At 44.9% G+C, this 20,786-nt stretch overlaps 1 protein-coding gene across 15 annotated transcripts in view; it reads left to right on the top strand.

Annotated features, from left to right (window-relative positions):
- The window catches only part of ANK2 (ankyrin 2), a 336,396-nt gene continuing 315,610 nt past the window's right edge, over positions 1 to 20,786 (top strand). For 9 of the 15 annotated variants that reach the window (XM_082759098.1, XM_082759096.1, XM_082759093.1 and 6 more), the window contains exon 1: positions 12,735 to 12,932. In XM_082759098.1, the coding sequence (XP_082615224.1) occupies positions 12,828 to 12,932 (105 nt within the window). In that variant the 5' untranslated portion in view covers positions 12,735 to 12,827. Of the gene's footprint in view, positions 254 to 12,734; positions 12,933 to 20,786 lie in introns of those variants that run through there. The other 6 variants (XM_082759087.1, XM_082759101.1, XM_082759095.1 and 3 more) reach the window with 1 other exon arrangement.

Raw genomic sequence — 20,786 nt, 5'->3', positions numbered from 1 at the left:
CACCCACCCGCTCCCTCCCGCATCCCCCGCGGGGCCCGGGCGGGCGGCGAGCCCGGAGCCGCCGGCACCGTCCCCGGCAAGGTCACCCCCGCGGCGGAGGGAGCCCCCCGGGGCATGGTGGCGGCCGCGGGGAGCTGAGGAGAGGCGGGCGCCGGGCGGGAAGGAGCCGCGGGGCGAGAAGATGGCCGCCCCCGCGCCCCCCGCCCCGGGAGGCGGCACCTCGCCCCCCGCCGGCCCGCCGCGCCTTCGCCAGGTGGGTGCGCGGGGCGGGGGGCGAGGGCGGCGGGGAGCGGCCCCCTCCGGCTGCCCCGGGGGCTGGGGGGGAGCTGGGGGCTGCCCCGAGGGGGCGGCGGCGAGGGGGGGACCCCGCAAGGTAATGGCCGCCCCCAGGGGGTGCCCTGAGGGGAGAGCCCGGAATGGCCGCCCTGAGGGGGGACCCTGATGGGGGGGGGGGGGGGGGGGCGCTGAGGGAGGGCCCCGTTTGTTCTCTGCTGGTGTCTCCCATCAATAAAGATAATAAAAAATAATCGCGAAAAAAAAAAAAAAGCCAAATCGCCCCCCCCCCCCCCCCAGACCGCCTCGCACGGGGCTGAGGTGCCCTTCGTGGCGCAGCCAGAGGCACGAGTAACGCCGCAGTCCGTGTCACGCACCACCCCGCCAGCCCCCTCACCCCTGCTCCGACCCGCTGCGAGCAGCTCGCAGCGCTGCTGCATTGATTTACATCTCGGGTGCTGCGTGACACCCGCACCCGGCTCGCTGTCCCTTGGGGGACGGTGGCCGTGCCCCGCCAGCACCCAGCTTTGGCCGTGGGAGCGTGGGGACGGTGCCTTGGCGGTCGGTTTGCTCTCCCGTGCGAAGGTTTTCGTGCTGTCGTGCTAGGATTGATAAATAAAAAGGTGTTGCAAAAGGAGGATTCCCGGTGAGTGATCAGAGTAGCGTGCTACGTATGCATTGAACATAAATCCAAATGTAAATGCCACCCCGTTCTTTTTGTTTCTTCATCGTTTGCTGAGACGCTGGCAGTGCTGCTCCTGAGGAAGTGCAGGGCTTCGGCGTTCGGACGGGCGTCGGGAAGTTTGGGCGACGATCCCAACTTGTTGGCCCCGTAGCACACTGGAAGCTTGAGCCGGGTACCTTGAGCAAAATGGCTTTGGCATCAGTTTTCAAGACACGGCTGGTCCCGGCTGGAAACACCAGGAGAACAGCCTCTCTCCCTCGCCCCCAAGTATTTTGGCACTTGCTCATCCCTCCCCAGCTGGGAACCGGAGGAAAAAAGTGTCCTGATTTTAGCAGCTTGGCATTAGGAGAGAGATAAATGAATAGGGCTCTCTCCTGTCCGTTGGCAAGCTTTCCTCAGGGCAGCCAGCGGTACCAGCAGGAGAGGTGACAAGCGCTGGGGGGCAAAAAGCAGTTGCAGGTAGCGAGCAGAGAAAGGCCTGGCCATGAAGAAGCCCCAAGCACCGGGCAGCCTCATGAAAGCTGCCTTTTGCCAGCACATAGGTTTATTCGGTGTGTTTGCTGGACCATGGTATCACTCCAGGCAGTGACCGAGACGCTCGGTGATGGCTTGCTTCCTGCCTTGATCCCACCCATCTCAAACCCTCTGCTCTCCAGACAGCTCTGGGTCATTACAGCAGGGGAAACACCGGGCTCCCAGTGACCTATTTTGGCAGCGAGAGGTTATCACTGTCAATAGCCATAATTAACAAGCACTCGCCACTCGCTGCTGATGAAGATGAAGGAAGTGAAGCCCTGCTAGACCAAGCAGCTGCTTTCAGCTGGGTGCTTCCAAATGTGAGGACAGCTGGCTTTATGGGGAAGGCAGTATGGAAGTAAGATGTGCAGGGGGACAGCAGCACGCCTTGCATGCATCTTGCAGCCCACAGAAAGCCGGGCCCTCGGAGAGGTGATCTGGCAGTTGTGGTGTGAGCAGTCAGAAATGAGCAAAGTGGGCTGGTTTCTGCTCTCCACTCTAGCAATTTCTAGCATTATGGATTGTCTTTTCATGACATTACTCGTTTTACGCAGAACGAAATGACAATGTGATATCCCAAATTAGTAAGTGGAAATCACTCATGAAAAGATTTGACTTATTCAGCTGCTTTACTGTCATCCTATGCATTTTGTCCACTGTATATTTAGAATTATTGTTAATTATGTTTAGAAAGAAGTCACTCAGCAGTCATGTTTCAGAACTATGGCTGTAATAGGGTCTGGTCTTTAGTTGAATTTCTACTCTTCAGTAAGGCAACATACATAGGACTTATTGGATGACCTTCACAGGAATTTTAAAAGTACATGAATAAATAAACAAAGCCACTCAAGACCAAGGTAAGGAATGCAACACTGGCTAAACCCAATCAATTTTTCTATAAATCATTACCAACTTCGAACTACACCAAACATCTCTTACACCCTCAGGGGGGAAGGGGAGTAGGACTGGGAGACTACAAAACAGAAGTGGGGTGAATACAGGTGCTTGAAACCATTGTCCTGACATTATTCTGTCCAGGTGCAGTTGCCAAAACAGTCCCTCAGGAGAACCGAAATCAACAGCATGCTGAATTCCCACTGTCTACCAACAGTTCTTGAAGCCACTCCTGTTTTTCAGCTTGATATCAAAAGCCATTGAAGATGTTGTTTGAGCTCAAGTTATATTTGGGGAGTTTCTGCTATCAATCAATTTGAGAGACCTTTGAATCTCACCTTTATGTTAAAGATACATCTGGGGATGCTTCCAGAACTGAGGCCATTATTTGCATCTGTGAGCCTGTTTGAGCAGGAGCTTAAACACATGAGTTGTAGCACTTAGATTGTGCTTAAAGTACACCTTGCTGAGTCAAACATTGCAGTCAGATACTACTGAAATTTATCATGTCAAGCTTAGGAACGTACTGAACAAAAGGAGCAAAGACAGTGTAAATTACATCATTGGAGAGTGCAGTGTTTGGAATAGAATGTATGTTGTTTCTCTCATTAGTCATCACATGAGTTAATTCCATTTTTTTTCTTTCTGGTTGCCAAGGCTTTAATTCTGTTGTCAGAAGAAAATTTAAACGCTTATCCTCACGCTAAAAAATACAACCATATTAATAAATACATCATTTTAAAACCAAGTATAAAGTGTCTCACATCAGAACACACGGTCTGTAGAAGAAACAAACCAACCAAATTAATTCTGAAGGGGAAGACTGGGATTTGGGGCTGATGTTGTCACTTGGATGTGATTAAATTAACCCTTTTGTGTGTCTCCCCTTGCCCATTTGGCAGACAGGTCCCTTCTTCCAGACTCTGTGGAAGCTCTTCCAGTGCCTGGACCCCAGAACTGCCACAGACTGCCCTCCTCAGCCACCACAAATGTATCACCAGGGAATCCTATTTGGAGTTAATATTTTATCTAAGTGTTTCTGTGACTAAAATAAAGCAAACTGGTGTTAAAAAAAACACACACGCACAAAAAAAAAAAAACACTTTTACTGTTTTCTGTTTCCTAGGAAATATTTTTAATCAGTTCAAGCTGCAAGCTACCTAGCTTGTTGTCAGAAAATATGTATAGTAATAATTCTTCTGTTTACAGGGTAACATAAAACTAAGGTTGTTTAGTGCTTTGGATTTGAGCTGAGTATATATATTGCTAAAGGAAAATAGGCCGACAATACTAGAGCTTGTGAGTACTGAATTAAACAACACTGTTTGTATGATTTAGTGAAGAATCCAACACCTTTGCTACAAGAAACAGAAGATCCTCTTGCTAATGCTGTAGATGCCTTGAAGGACTGCATCATGTCCAGTGACTTGGCTGCATTCTAAAGCAGAAAGTGAAAAAATGTGAGGCAGAGATACCCAAATATATTGTTTTGTGCAAACTGTTCACCATACAGATATCTTAGAAACAAGAACATGTCAGCAAGAGAAATAAAATCAATGGTAGAGCTAGGCAAGAAGCAGTTTTGCAGTTTTGTGAAGGTTTGGGTTATTCTGCTGCCCCACATCAGGACAAACTTCAACATTTATTTTTTTTTTGGTGAAATGGAGAGAAGTGCTTTAGAAGTCCATGTGTCTGGACTGTGAGACACTCAGCTGTAAACTCATTTTCTGCCTTGTTTGGCATAAGAGACTGAAACTGGGTTTCCCACTGCAGTAAGTAACCCTCAGACCGTTTTGGGGTCCTATTTCGAAGACCAGATCTCCTCCTGTAGGTGTCCCACCCATGTTACCTGCCATGGCACCTAGGTACTGCTATCCTGTTGTGCCTCTGAATATGAATGCTCATCACCGAGCATTAAGATCACTGATCTTAATGCAGTGTTTGGTATTAAAAGAAAAGGTGAAGGAGTGTCTTTTATTGTGATTTATCTCATCTCAGTCAAAATTACTTATTGTCAAGCAATACATAGCAGTAACATGGTAATTTTCCCAATGCCTTTATAGATCCCCTGAAATCCCTTTATTCCTTATAATTCTCTCTTGGGAAAAGAACTGTCTGTAAAGTAATGCCTGGAAATGGAAGTCCTCTTTCTTCCCATACAAACCCTCTTTTTCCCAAATATGGCTGGATGTATTTGGCAATCCAAAAATGTTCAAAGGATGTAAGCATTCACAGGTGCCAAACTCATCTTGGAGCGAGAACCAAAGAGAGAGGATCCACCATGGTGTTCAGGCAAAGAGTGCTGCTGTGGACGTGGGAGGATGCAGAGCAGAGCTGTCGTTCTGTTTCTCCATGGCAAAATCATCCTGTACTGCAAATCAGTGAGAGCAAGAAATTTGCTTGAATACTCAAGAGAGGGGAATATGAGATCTTCAGATTTTACCCAGTACCTCGGTACTAGAACTGGGAGAGCCAGATGTGGGTGAGGCTGGTGAAAAGAAGAAGTGTGTCTGGCCTCGTGTGCTGTGCCAAACGTGACTCTTGGATGCAGCAGCAGCAGCAGAGCATCTCTCTGCTGAAATGACACCGCTTTGCAGCCTGGCAGGTTACCTAAAATCTAACAGATGTGGTCTGATCGGTATGAGGTCTCCACCTAGGGGCTGACAAAAATCTGTTACCGGGAGCATTCCAGTTGGTGTGGGGGACTGCAGGAACTGGTTTTCTTTTTGCTTGCTTTTCTCAAGGAGTTTCTCCCTGCAACTCTCCTGTCGCTTTTTATATTTTGCTCTTGTGAAGGAGAAAAAAAATAACCTTCCTGAAAGCTTGTGTGCCACTGCAATGGCAGAGGTGATCTTCTGGACCATTTGTACTACTTGTACTTACATATTACTTGGGGTGTTTGGGTGCTGCCTTTTCTAGCCCAGTGCTCTTTACCCCATTCCCCAGGGCTTTCCTGCTGCAGGACATCCTAACAGTGGCATTTGAGGATACCTGAAGCTTCTCTTCCATGGCTGGTTTAGGTTGATGCTCCTACCAGCCCACCCTTGTTGTAGCTTTGCCTTGAATATTGTGTCGTTTCCCTTCACCTCTTTGCTGGCGTGGAGCCTAGTTCCATAATGTCAAAAATTAGATTGGTTTGAATTCCCCATTATCAAGGATTCTTTGGACTTTAATTTGATTCCAACTTATTTTTAATCTTACCTTCTGCTACTATTAAGGATTAGAAGTCATTTGTTCAAAACTTGAATGACTTGAAAACCAGCATAGTGAAATGCTTGCTTAGGCATCACGGCACTGAGTAAAGAGAACAGCTACCAAAATGAACATTTTTATTTCTGTGAACTGTAGATGCCATATCAAAGGAAAAAATGTGCTAGAAAATGGCTTCTCACCAATTTTAAATGATGAAAAATAACGCATAATGAACCTGTTACATAATAGATATAGGCTAATGTAAGAAAAAGTAATTATGGTTAGTGCATAAATGACTACATGTGTCTAGATTACATACAAAAATTACTATGCTGCAATGTTATTTAGGTTGCAAAGTCAAACACTCAGTAGTTACAAGCTAAAAGAATTAAGGACTGTGCAATGTTAATTCTTCCCCCTTCCCTGTCTGTCCTTTACACTGATTCAGTCTCTGGAGAAAATGGCTTAAGTGGTCCTAGAAATGGAATTGCAATATATGATAACGCACTGTAGGATAACAAACATATTTCTGCCACACTGTCATTTTTTTTTTATTTTTTTTAACGCCCACAATCAAAAAACGGGAAGCAGTAATTTTTGAAAGCTTGCTTCCCAGCCAAACACGAAGGGAATTTGCAAGCAGAAATTAAAGGTACAGCTCTGGCTCCAGGTTTTCACCCCTGCAAATTTTTCCTGTTACCTAAGGGCTGGGCCTTGGCATATGGTTGGGCGGCATGGAGATTATCTAATCCCTGAAGGAGAAGAGCGTGTACATAAGGGAGAGGAGTTATTTTTAAATGCTTGCTTTCTGTAGCAGTCAGTTAAGGAATCACAAATGATGATGATTCGAAGGGGTATGTTGCAATGGATTGCACACAAAGCACATACCAGGGAGGATGGATGGGAAGTACAACCACACTAATTCCTGGCACTGCCTAAAGCTGATGGTGTAGATAAAGGCTAAGAGGGATACTTTCCAAAAGTAAATGTGGTTCGAAGGTTAGCCTGCTGCTTACAGTTCAGCTCAGCATTTGTGCTTCAGTCACCTGAACACAATTGAGTCTTGAGGCAGGCAACAGAGATACTGGAGTTTTTTAAAAAATGCGGCAAACATTCTCCATGATAAAAATCTTGTATGTGCAAAATTACAGCAAATGCTTTATATTTAGTTCTGTGTTCATGACATATGATAGCTGCAAAGTAGAGTCTATGAGATACCATGACTGCAGATTGATTAATTTTAGTCAAAGGAGTGGTCTGCGATCCTAAAAATTAGTAGTATTAATAAATCCTTTTGATCATACAGGAGACTCTGGAGTGAGGGAACTACAATGAATGGTCCCAATTTATGCAGAAACCAAGTACAAAGATTTATCACTGTCATGAAAACCAGTTTAGCCTGAGCTAGCGTTTTTAAGCTTGCTATAAAGGGAAGAATTAAAGTGTTCAAATCCATTCCTGTTCCAGTCTGGCCTTTTCTTAGTTTATGGAAGAGTGTGGAAGAGCTGAAAAAAAAAGGTAAATTAAGTCCAAGCATAGATTGTGTCAATGAGTATTAAATATATTCCCAGCCTAATTTAGTAAATACTGTCAGGTGCTATGATGTATGTGTAGTATCAGGGGATATCTAAGTCAGGTGGGAAGGAAAATAGGTAAGTTGTTGTTCAAGTATTATGGCTTGCTCCTGGGCATATAAAGATAAAATTGGATGAGTTTGTATTTATTAAATGGACAAAACATCCTGGTGGAGACCCCCCTGAGGTGCCTGGCTGCAGGCCTGCAGGGGCTGGGACATGAAGCTGGAGCACCAGAGCCAAAGGCTGCTTGCTGCTTAGCCCCACTGCAGTTTTTCACTTGATAAGCAAAGCAAGTGAATCACAACCAGACAGAGACACTGAGAGGGCTTCTAGGGCAAGGCACCCCTGGGGGGAGACACCCAGGGGCTGGGAGACCCTGGCTGGATCTGAAGGCTTGCTGGGCAGCCCTTGGTGGCATTTAGGGACGTGAGGAGAGACTAGTGATTGTGCAGGAGAACAGCTAATGGTGAGGAGAATTATCCCTCCTGAAGTCTCAGGGAAAGGATTTCCTTAAACTTATCAGTCTTTTACTGCTTTTTTTGTTGGCTTAGCCCGGTGCCTCAGCCCTCACACCTGCTAGCAGCCTTGTGGGCACATCTGTGATATGGCTGCAGCCAAGGAGCCTGCTTGAGGGCCATGATAACACAGGCAGCTGGTACTAATTTTGAAGCAGGACCATTACACTCAGATCCTGTAACTCACCCAGCTGGTCGCTTACTGGGCAGCCACCGAGAAGGTGCTAGAAGCAGCATGTAGGAAGAGACTTTGAAGAAGTTTGCGTTACCTCAGTAGAGCTCTATCATTGGTAAGGGTGAGGCTGTTTTAGGCTTGTTGCTGGTGGACAATCACTGAGGTAGTGGTTTATATTCCTTTCAATGCGACTGCTTAAGGGATGTGTTGGTATTAGAGTTATTCTGCTTCGATGTCTGAAGTTTCTCTGTGTGCTCGCTCATTTATGCATATATATCCAATGAGAAGAAGAGAGCATTTGAGAGAAACTTGGTTTTCTTCTGGAGATTTCCCTCCCTTATAAGATCTGTGTGTGGTGGTTTTACTGGAGGCTGAGGTTTAGCTGTCTGTGTTAGGTTTTGAATGCGAGGGGAGCCCATGGGGGCTCTCCTTGCTGAGGGGGCCGGGAGCCTTCTCACAGTGCTCCCGCCATTTTGTGGTGAGGGCCTGGCCTGCTCCCTCAGGTTGGGCTGTGCTGGGGCAGGAGTTCAAGCTAATATTTTCTACAGCGTGCTCGAGAAAAAGCTGCTTCTGCATGCCTTGTGTTTCCAGGAGGATTTGCTCAATAAGCTGGCAATTAAATATTGAAGGAATAGTGCTGTGTAACAATTACAATGTGGAAGCCGAACAAATGGCCTCCTTGTAAGCCCTTCTGCGCTATGTATGGTGTGTCTCAGGGAAGCATGACTTGGGGCTCTTAATCCTTGCCTCTCTGTCCCCTACCAAGAGTATTTTTTGTAAAGTAATAGTAGCATTTAGTGTAGAATATGAAAGTCATGGTGAACACATTTTATTTTGGATTTGTTATGAAGTTATTATTGAGAGGCTGCCTTCATGGGGGATTCTGGATTTTATGTTGAAAGGATCTGTGTGGCACTGCAACATGAACCTCTTCTAGGGTAGTCTCTGAGGCTCTGCCAGTTTCTGGTTGTCTCTGTGTGGGTGTGCTCTGGAGAGCCTTGGGGCAGAGGGCTTATACATCTTCCTTGGAGCTGCTGCTGTCCACCCTGCAAGCAGCCATACAGCCTTCCCTGGGCACGGTCAGGCTGCCTTCAGACGGCGTTCCTGCCAGAAACCACAACAGCTCCACTTGACTTGAGTCACCGTTCTGCTATCTTGTGATACAGCCCTGTATGTGATATCGCTCTATGGTGTGATGAATGAAAAGGCTGATAGCAATGGGGAAATAATCTTGGTATCTGAGTTTGCTCTAAGGTGTCTATCTCAACCTATAGTCGCTGAGATTGTGCTCCTTGAATGGAGATATATGCTTTGCTGGTGATTAGAGTACTCTAGTGTTGGGCCTCCTGTCCATCTGTTGGTACATGCTTCTATTGAGAGAGATCTTTTCCGTGTTTAAAAACAGTAATTGGCAAATGGCTTTTAGTAGCTTCCTAGTTAACCATCAATAAAGGACTGACTGCCTGAGTGGGGAAGAGACTTCGCTAAACACAAAACACAATATGTTCTGCTCTCATATGTCCTTTTTTTTGTGTGTGTTTGTTCCTCCCTCTTCCTTCTCCTTTCTCTTGTATAAATGCGTTATTGTCCTTGCTGGGGTGGTGAGTAAACTGGAAATTTAGAATCAACTCCCTTGCCTAGCAGGGTGTAGGCTTCAAGATATAACCACAATATGCACTCTTCAGTTGCATTAAAAAAAAAAAAAGTGAAGGCTGAGGTAGTGGGGAGGAGTTAGAAACTGCTATTCATTACTCTGTAGTATTATGATCTTGTTGAGGGGAAACAAGCTGTGTTTATTGGGAATCCATTGTTGACATGAAGGCTTTTTTCTTTTTTTTAACGATGTAAGTGGGCATCTGGCTGAAGTGGTCTGCTAAGGTTTCTGTCAGAGCTTTTGTACTGAAAGCTGGACATCATTCACTGAACGTGTTAGGAGTAACACCTTATAGAAAATGGGTTAAATGTGCAATGCTGCAGATTTTTCAGAACCAAAAATGAGTTATGATGTGAAATTTCTCTTTCACTTTAACAAAAAAATACTCCGTTTTCTGATCATAATTTTAAAATAGTATGATTAATGTGCAGTGCTTAATGTCCTGACATTCTTCTGATAATTCACTGCACATGCAATCTCAGCTAGTGGTTACTAAATCCGCAGTAGACAGGCAACAGCAGCAGTATGTTGGCTTTGCTAATGAGATTATGGCAACCATGTCAGAGTCACACTCTACTCTTCCCCTGCCTCAGAACTCAAAATTAAAACCCTCGGAGCTTTGGGGAATACTGTTTATAAAGGTGCTTCTGGTAAGTTGACTAATAGTATTCTAGAACAATGTTTGCATCTATTTTCTCTTGGTCTGTGAAATAGCTGCTGGTACTACTTATGTGCAAGTGCTCTGCATTTCTAGATTGAATTGAATTAAAGCTCTAGTCGTGGGGAATCTCAACTGTGATATACATGGAAAAAAAAAAAGACTGCATTGAGCTGTGGGACTGCATAGTACTTACAAGCAGAGACAGCAGATGATTGTGCTGTACATCATAGTTTTTCTTTTTTTGGTTGTCTAGTTTTTAAGTTTTTTTTTTCTTTTTTTTTTCTGCAGAACTGTGTTGCTTCTATAGAGTACTAAGAGTACAATATGTAATGGGGCAGTTACTTGAGACTTCCTATATTAAAGGAATCTTTGTTTACACAACAAGGATTCATTCATTCATCTAAAACCCCTGCAAAGCATTTTGGAAAAGTGTTTGCCTTATTAACTCTTTGTATTCAACTCCAGTGATGTGTATAAAATGGCAGCTACAGCAGATCAGGCTACTGACCTCCCACTTCCAGGAGTTCTCTTTCAGTGGTGTCAATAACCATTGATAACCAAGGCAAACCTCCAGAAGTTATGAGTTCTTGGTTTTAAGGCTTGTGTTTTCTGAAAAGTGGTAAGAAATCTTAACGAGATGCATCCCTTTCTTAATCTAAGCTTTATTTATAAATTGCTTTATTTATTGAGGTAATGGCTGTGTTAAGATGATGCCTCCAGGGAGGAGGGATACACAGCGCGACTGTCCTCTTGCAGAGCTCACACATCTCCTGCCCTGGGAGCAGTGGGTTTCTGTGCTGACCTGCTGACGACATAACTACGATGCTGTTCTCCATTGCCTTTAATATCCTGTTGTCTCCAGATGCCCAGTTAGTTCTGCTGAAATCCTTGCATCAGGCATCGTGTTCAGTATTGCTTATTCTAAAGGCCTTAAAGGTCACGACTTGCATATAAGTGGTAGATTTATTTCATAATAGACTAAACGACAAAGCTTCTGATCTCTGTGGTGATTGTTCTTTGCAAAGCAAATTAAATGTTAACGTGGTGCACGAATGTGTTTGTGTGACTGTCTTGAGAACAATGGCTCTGTGTGGGATGCGTGGCACAAATTGATGTGACAAAATATCAAGGTGTATATGAAAGGCAGTAAAAGGTGTGAGAGGTCTTGACTTAAGCTGTGTGTCTGGTTGGAAAATGTTTATCTTGTGGGTTGTTACCAAGCATCCGATGGATGGGAATGTGTTTAGAGCATTCAAAGAGGGTGGATTCAACTAATAAAGCTGTGCTGTGAATGATGATGTCGCTTATGTTAGCTCTAATGGTGAAATATTGTTTTGAGCCTACTTCTGAGAAGATGGAGGGTGTCCAGACTTATTTAGGTAGCTTACACGAGAAGAGTAATTGTTGCAGTTTCTTTTTTATTCATTGCTTTTTAAAAGTCCAGCATACGTACCTAACTATATCCTTGCCCTCAGCTGAGGGCGGTTTCCCTTTCATAACTCCTGTGCACCCAGACTTCTTGCATTAAAAATGCCTCCCACTCGGCGCTCTGCCTTCCCTCACACACACACCTCCAAGAGAAGAAAATGAACTCTGAAGAAATTTTATTTTTTTTTTTTATGTTTCTTAGTAGTAGCTGGCCTTGAGCTCTCACAACCAAACCTCCTCTGACGAATCTTCTGCGTGCTATTTCATGCGCTGCAGCTCCACGGGTCCTCTGAGACGTTTCTGTTTATTATTTTATCTCTCTAAAAATCTAGCTTTCCCTCCTCCTCCTGCCGTGGAGTGGCTGCCAGCACTCGGTCATCTGTGACCCTCAGCTGCTGCTGCTGCTCTCAGGAATGCCGGTTTGCTTCCAGCAGCTGTGGGTGGCTGTGGCTGTGGCTCCCTCTCATGTGTGCCCCGTGTGGACGCATGGCGGGCGCTGGAGCTGGCAGAGAGAGGGGCAGGGCTCTGACATGAGGAGGATCCTCTCGTGACTGTGCAAGAGCTTTCTGGGAACTTGAAGTTGCCCTGGCTAGCCGCTGATCTCCTGGCCTCGGTTCAAGATGATATTTTAGCTCCTGCCGCGAGCAGCAGCTGGTCGGTGCACAGAAGCCAAAGTCTGTGGGTTTGCCCGGGGCAGCAGACGGGGGCGTCACGTGCCACATCTCCGACTCCCGTAGCGCTGCAAACTTCGGGGATTTTTAGTTCTAGATCATGTCACTAATAATTTAGTCTTGCATTTCATATAAATAGCTTATTGAACCTGAGCCTGGCCTTTAACGAGGCTGTTTATGAGCATTATTTCTGTAGCAGGCAGACTTACACTGGAAGTGCTCTACCTTGAGTTATTGCTGGCCTCACTGCCGCCTTGGGATGTGCTCCATGCTGTCTGCTGGCTGGCTGGCACTTTGAGGTGGATGTCCCAGCAATTTTAGGACTCTGTGGTATGAATGACATCAGTGCACACTTGAAACTCTGAAACTAGGGCTGGCTCTCCTCTTCCTGGCCTGAGCTTTTCTGACTTGGTCACTCACCAGCACCTGGGAGCACACATGATTTTCCAGGTGACAGTAATTGATGGAAAGATGTCACTGCAGTCCTATTTTTACCCCCTAAGTGAGTGTGTGTTAGCAAACCCTTCTGCAGGCTCCACAGAGAGCAAAATGGGCTGCTCCCGAGGGCTGTAATGTGCTGGAAGTAATGGGAAATAAACTCTTCCACCTGCCCCTGCTGGGTCAGAACCTTACCTCAGCAAAGTGTAACTCCAATGTGGGAAGCTTTGGAGCAGTCTGCTCGAGCTGCCAGGTGAGGCTTTCTTGTGCGTTTGTCTGTATGTGAACCTAGGGAGACCTTCAGAGCAGGAGTCCAGATCCCTGCTGCGAGTGCTCGTTGCTTGATCCACTTTGCAGGAACACGCTCAGCTGCTAGGTGCCTGCTCTTACCACTACAGGGAAAACTTGTGTTCAGCAAAATCTTGCTTTGTGTTATCTGTCACAGTGGGTTGCTCGCTGGAGCAGTAGGCTTGTTTTATACTTTGAACTTCTTGCTTTGTGCTTTTGATTGCAATAAGTAGTAATAAATCGACTACAAGTTAATTACCCATCTTGGAAATTAAGACTCTTGAAATTTTGAGAAGGTCCACAAATTCCTGGAGTAGCCAGCGACTTATTCATGAGCATGGAAGGCTTTTCCATTGCTGTCCAAATGAGGGTTGGTTTAAAGCAAACAAAAACTAACAGCCTTGATTTCCGGGAGTTCTTCTATAGTAATTATGAGGTTCTAAGGATGCAAATGGAGAAAAAGAGGCAAGAAAAACAGAGGATCTTAAGTTTCTGTGACCCCAAAAGTGTAAAAGGGGGAAGTGTTACAGTTCTTACATCGGCAGTTGGGTAAGTAGGTAAGTGGTGAACAAGAGGAGCCGAGTACAGACACTGAGCAGTACCTCTGCAGAGCTGCTGTCTTCTCCAGTGGCTGCTAGTTCCCTCTCAGTTTGTTCAGCTCTAAGAAGAAAATCTATATTTAGTAAAGCAAATGTGGATGAAATCTATAGAGAAGTATTTCGTCTGACAAGTTTTGGATGCGTTCTTAAGACTTGGTAAGTCGATGTTCGGGCACCATAGGAGATCAATCGATGCTCTATTTCTGTGACATGAAATAGCTTGCTCAGCATGTGCTAATGGGTGATAACCTCTTATCACCCAGACCAGTACTGCTCCTGGCAGCTAATTTATTTGTTCCTGGTCTTGGCACCTGTGCCTGAACTCTGCTATCGCTTAGTGTAGGCTAATGGCCTTCACCTTTCCAGATCTCTGACCTTGCTCGTAGCATCTTCTGGAGGGCTCTGCAGGAGTACTGCACCTGGCAGGCTGGGGAGTCCTTGGGGTGGGGAAGGAGGTGTCTGTCTCTTAGTGTGTGCTTCTGATGGGGTCCTTGGGTTCTTTGGGTTGCCTGGCACATCCCACCAGGCAGCCCAGAGTGCTGTGTGGTGCTTTTTTCCCCACGTTTCCCCCATTCAGCACTCTGTGGTTCAACCAGCTAAGGCTCCCTTGCTGCCTGGGCTTGGCTTTGTGGCTTTCTAGTCTTTTTTCAGGTGTCAGCCAGACGCACCAATGGATTCAAAAGCATGAGAAGTCCCTGTCAAGGCTTTGCATCGTTAGCGGCACTTGATGAAACCGGGGTCCCTGCTAACACAGGCTCATGGTAGCTTTGTGGAGGATCAGTCCTTTGCTGCAGTCAGAAGCAGCAGAGGTTTCCAGCTCCTACTCTGCCCACTGTCCCACTGAGCTTCCACTGGATTAGTGCCTGCTGGGGCTTTAGACGTGGAGCTTTACTGTGGCATCAGCCGTAGGCAGCAGTAATGCAGCATAGATGCCTCTTCCCTGTAAGTTCTCCATGGAAGTTTGGGTGTATTGCATCCTTGATTTTTTTTTCCAAAATTTGTTTAGTCTTAAAAATTCACTTCAGTCATAGGAAAAGAAATGCTGAGCAACAGCATAATAGGGTTTTTGGGGATTAATAATAGACTGGCCCGATGACTCTGATACTAATTATGATCCATCTATTTTGAGCACGAGAAATGCCACGTACTGTAAAAAGAAGCTCCAGGCTGACTCCTCAGGTTGCTACAATGCTATTGCCATGGCAAACAAACCCCAGACCACGCAGCATTTACCTACCCGGCACTGTGGCTATTTAACAAGGGATGGAGGACAGCTGGTCACCTCAGTTTCAGCTGCAGCTTAATATCTTATTAGCCTGTGTTTCTTATGAGGTCACAAAATGACTCACTTGAAGGCAGCAGATTTGGGGTCTGCGTAAGGAACGTGGTGTCAGTTCAGATCCACTCATGGAATTAACTCTCCTTGGTTAATGCAGAGTAAGTGGCTTGAGTTTATGTTGCAAAATGCATCTTGATGTAGGCTGAATCTGTTAGAGAGTATTCATTTTATCTTTGATACAGATGGATGTCGAGTGGAATTTCTCAGGTTTGTGTGTGTATACAAAGAATTAACTTATAAGTGGAAGTGTGTGTGTGTGTGGAGCAGCTCCCTGCTGCAGAATAGTGACTTTGCTAAACAATTCCTGAGAATACTTATTCTATAATAATAACTGCACGGAAACAGGTTTTTTAAAACAATGGCTCATCTCTAACATACATGCAATGCTAAAAAAAAGCTCAACCAATCTTATTCGAAAGAGTAATGATTATTTCTCTTTCAAAAAAAAAAATTTTTTTTTCTTTTGCTTTGGTAGTACATATTCTTTAAAGCTCTAATAGGAAGCATGTGTACCAAAGAGATTGTACTTCATGAAGAAACTGCAATGAACCCTCTAGGCTTCTCCCATGAGCTAGCTGTGACAGCGCATGATGATGTGCTTATCTGGAAGGAAAAAAAGTTGGAAAATAATGGCTTAAGGTTGGTTCCAAAGACAATTTTATTTTCCTATTGTAGAAAGTTAAAAGGATTAGAGCAAAAAAGTAAAGTAGTAAAGTGTTGTGAAATCAATGACAATAAAAATTTTACTGTGTGGTTTCTTGAATCTTTGTCTTAAACTCGTAACTCTTCTTTAATAGCAACTCTAGTTGTCATTAAATAATTCTGGCCTAACTGCAGTTACAAAGATAAATGTGTTTTCAGAAACTGTGATAGAGGAATGGAAAATTAAATCTTCTCCTCTGGAGATGACACAGATATATATTTTTGGTCTTTGTTTGTAGGCAGATAGGATTATGTATGGCAGCACCCTTACCATGGTAACATAGATTGCGATAGCAGAGCCATTGGCTTTTTTTGTACTTAGCCCCGGTGCCAGCCAGGAATAACTATAAAAGGCGATGTTTCTATCGCATTTTTAATCACGTTAATTACTATGTTTTTCACTCAAAGCCCATTTAACATATAATTAAAATAATCATTTTTATGCAATTTAAGCGTCAAATTTAGAAGAACATAAATATGCATCTAGAAATCAGTGTGCGTTGGGAGAAATACTCCTGGCATCGTAACGTAGCTGCAAACCACGGGGCTCCTGGTGTCAGTCCCGTACACCACACGCACATGGAAAACCTGTACAAACTCACCTGGGGATGCAATTTAGCCCTTCAGTGCAATTAAATGTCTGCTCTGAGGCTTATATTCTGCCAGAAGTGAAAGAATTCTTGTATCTAGATGCACACAGTTTATACTAAAGTGTGCATTAGACTAAGGCTTCTTTACCTCGCTGTGAGGCTGTAAAAATGGGGAAACTTTACATTGGTGACTAAAGCGGTTGAAAAGAAGGGGTGAGGAAAGATCTCTTCCTCCTCCTGAGCCTGAGCAGAATATTTTGGAGTACGTCTGGATGGATAGACAGGCACAGGTGGGATGGCTGGGGCGTTATTGCTGGTGTATGGGAGGTGCTGGGGCTGCAGGGAGGTGCAGCAGCAAGAGGCATCGTGTCAGCACTTTTGCACCAACCAAGCTGCTGCTTTCTGCTGAAGAAGCCCATGGAAGAACTCTACAGATTTATTTGAGTGCAGAAGGGAAAGGCAAATGGCAGCTTTGCTTAAATCAAACCCTTTGGCCTCATGGGTTAATGTGAAGTGCTTCAGATATCTGCTCCCATGCCAGCTGGAAACGTGCCCGAAGCACTTCTGGAGCTACCTGCAGCCTGTGTCACCCAGGCTTTTCTGAGCACTTGTCCAAGCATCCTGAAAGTCTGGAAACCGTGCCCTGCTTCAGGACTTCTTATTTCAGGATTACGCCCCAAAATATGCTCAATGTCCCTGCAGAAGGGGATCATCTAAGACGTGCTCAGAGATGGTCTTGTGCACAAAGGAAACACTGACTGGAGTGAGACTCATCTCTCTGGATTATGAGTGCACTGGAAGATATTTTATGCCTTTCTGTAGATTTCTGTACACTTGTGGCTAAGAGGAGCCCATCACTTCCATAAGGTCATCAGCGGTTCAGATTCAGAACTGGAAACCTCTCAGTGAAAGAAGTGATCCCGGGTATTGCTTTAATTACAGTCCAGGAAGAACTTTAGGGTGGGGGTGGATAAAATTAATGGCAGGCAGTGACCTATAAGCCTGGCTTTCTTGCTGTGTGTGGGCAGCACCTGAGCGACTGCCCCTCACGGTGCTGAAGTGGCTGCGGTCGCTGCTCGCTGCTCTGGGAAGCTCCCCTGGGCCCAAGCTGTTTGCAGCAGCCCGCGCTGAGCCACCTGCCGCCCCAGCTGTGACGCTGAATGCCTGCTGCAGAAAGGAAGTGACCCTCTGCCTGGAATCCACATTTATCTTTGCAGCGGGTTAATTTTGCATCTCGTGATGCACTCGGTGTTAGGCTTCGTTTGCGGGCTTCAAATTGCAGAGGCACCAAATCGCTCAAGCAATTTTTGAGTCTGTTTCAGTGTGGGAGCAGGGGTGGTGTGCGGGAGGCCCTGAGACACCCACAGCAGCTTAAGGCACTTCAGGCTGTATTCTAGTGGGTGTGGGAAGTACTGCTCGTGGAGCTGGCCCAGCGCTTTTGGGAAGTGCCTGTGCACAAAACCAGCCTTGGGCAGAATGGAGCTAGCAGCGAGGACTACGTCAGCACTATTCTCATTTAATACTCCCAGTGTTTCACTGTAGTTAAACTCTGTTCTTTGTTGTTTTCTGTGTTATTCTCTAGATTCTTTACTCAGGTAGTATACGTGTATATCAAAAGAAAAAATAAATGCAATTTTCAACCCTCACTTTTAAACATATTAAAACTTTGCATGTATTGAGGGAAAAAAAATAAATCAGCAGCCATAAACACAATGTTTCTGCATGAGCACCGTAGAATGGAAGAATGATACCTCATATTCGTATCTTATCTTTACAACAATTAATGTTAGAAAATAACTTGATTAAACTGACTCAAATAGAAGTATGCACTGGCAGTAGATGTGTTAACAAGTGACAAGTAACGTTGACATTTGATCTTAAACAATGGTTGCAATGCTCAAAAGGCTTGCAGGCTAACTTATTGCTTACTACTCCCCCAGCAACAACTGAAGGCGCAGTGCACAGTAGCCTCCACCATCAGCATGTGCATTTTTGTTTCTCTTTGGCCGGGGAGTAAGGCTATAAATCCATCACAGGTGCACACACACAGTTGCTCTTCAGCTGAGCTGAAGCAAGATGGGTGGGATGTGACCTGCTGCATGTCTTCGTGGGGGATGCGTGTGGAAAACCACCTCACCTGCAGGTTCTGGGTCAGAGGGTCTTGAGCTGCGTGCAGCTACGATTAGGGACATTGAGGAGAAAAAATTGGGGGGTGGTTTATAACCATTATAACTACAAAGCAAAGAGGATTTTTTTTAGGGGCATGGACTGTTATAGAAAAAAGGCTGACTCTTGCAGGTTACGTTGGGTAATTTTTTGCTTTGGTCGAGGCAAGTCGATTGTCTGAAACAGTGTCTGTGTGCTTCACCCACAACAGAGGATGCAACAAGTGTGTTTTTCTTAAAGGGCAGAGTGGCATCTCTGTCAATTTAAAAATAAGTTACCTTTTTTTTTTTCTTTTTTGAGGTGAAGTGATGGGGAGTAGCTGTGTGTTTACCCAGACGCACAAAGTTTAGAAGAAAAGTCATAACACAGCTAGCCAAATATTTGAAGGGTGCACCCAATTTGGATGTCCTGCGCATAAATGTGCTCGTGTTTCACGGGCTGTTCTGTGCTCTCCTTGTGTTTTTTTTTTTGTTTTGTTTTGTGATTTTTGAAATTAGTGGTGTGTTTTATATATACACGCAATTTTATGAGTATTTGAATTCATTGCTATTGGAGCCCAGATCCTGACTTCTTGTCTCACTCTGCAGAAACCTGGCAGGTAGACGTCTGTTGCCTCACACCGAGGGAACGATGGCTGTATGTGATGGAGGGAATGCAGCTTTCTCTTCCAAACATCTGTGTCTTGGCCGTGCTGTTTCCCAAGCATGCCAGTTTGCATCCTTCTCACCTCTAGAAGTTGCCCTGGTGTATTACCGTTGGCATGCACGGCCTTACTGGAAGCGTGATTGGCTTCCACGTGCCACTTCTGAGATGGAAGTGTAAGGTTTAAAAAAAAAAACAAAAAAACAAACAAACCACGTTTTCTGTCTTGATATTGTATGTATTAATGCCTAAATCACCGAGGGTTCAGCAGAGGTTTGAAACCAGTAATTCGCTTGTAGTAAAACTAAGGGAAAACTAAATAGGCGGTTTCCAAGCATTCAGTAGCACCATTTTCATATGGTAACGCTGCCGGGGCATTGTTTATTTCAGTGCTGTTGTGTATTTGCTACATATAGCTGTGCTATTTACGATTTTGCTTGAGAATTAGAGAAATTGAATGTTTAGCTAGCTACTCTTAAAAAACAAACAAAGAATAACGGACAGTGATTGACAGCTTGGGTGCAAAGTCTGGGGCAGCAATTTGAAGGACTGTTCTCCATCACAGAGGCAGAAACAAACAAGATGCTTGGCTGAGGGAGCCTTAAAAACAAAAGCTGCAATGTCAGCTATTCAGCTCCATGTTCTGAGTGGCTGTGGCTGCCGATTCGTTCCATTTACCCCACGCATTAGGGTAGTGTCAGTGGTTGCTTATGTGAACGTGTCCAGAGGACAAACTTTATTTAACTGCAGATGCTTCCAGTAATCGGCTGGTTTTCTTGGAAGTGCCTGTCTGGCTGCTTTGATAGGCTGGCTCTTAAACTGTTTATCGGATAAATCAAACCAGTTTTAGGAGAATGCCTGTGTAGGCCATACCTCTCCCCTCTCGGTCAGAATAAGAGCAGAGAATCTTATCAAAGCACATTCATCCTGAAATATGCAATATTGGGAAAGAGTAAATAGCAAGTTTCTGAGAGGGAATTAGCAGCACCTAGAGAGGTTTTCAGCAAAAGAGGTGGGAGAGGCTGGAGCCTAATCTGTAACTCTTGAACATAATCTATTGGGAATCTACTTGGGAACGGGGGTCTCCAGATACACTTGCTGTGGGAAACTGTCTTCTTGGAATTGGCTCTGTGTTAGACACAACAATTCAATTCAGACTTTTTTTTTCTTGCTGTTGCTTGTGTTTTGTTTGTTTTGTTTTTCTGTGTATGTATTGTCTTAAGACTTGAGATGAACTCATGTTGTAGCCTGAATATAATTCAGGCAGCTTTTAGAGCAATTCTGGTGGCTGCACAACCATGTATTTCCTCCTCTTGGTTCCTTTTAATGGCTTAGTGAAGTGCTTGCTGTTGGGCCACAGCCTTGTGAGTCGTGCCAGGTCAAGATGCTGATGTGTTCAGACAGCCCTGATTGTCAAAATGATGTATTCTTTCCAACTAATATTAAGACAAACTTGAATTTTGTGAGCACCATCACAGGAAGCCCAAACTGTGAGGCTTGGGATTTAGAGGAAATCAGCGTGCCTACATGCTGCAGCAACTCCTGTTTGCGAAGTCAGACCTCTTGCCAAGCTGGTGTCAGGGCCAGGTGGGTGACTGTTTTGAACCCAGAAGAGTCATGCCTATGAAAACATTCAAAAACTGTCTTTTCTTTTCTTTTTGGTATTGCCGTGGGGATCTGAGACTTCACAATGTAGAAAGCACCTGGTTTTCATTGACTTCCAAAATGATACTTCTGGTGGGACTGGCTGTTAGTCTGCTCACCGACATGAGATAGAAATC

The sequence above is a fragment of the Aythya marila genome (assembly GCF_965140915.1).
Source record: "Aythya marila genome assembly, chromosome: 4".
NCBI classification, from domain to species: Eukaryota; Metazoa; Chordata; class Aves; order Anseriformes; family Anatidae; genus Aythya; species Aythya marila.
This window is presented reverse-complemented; position numbering and strand designations above follow the sequence as displayed.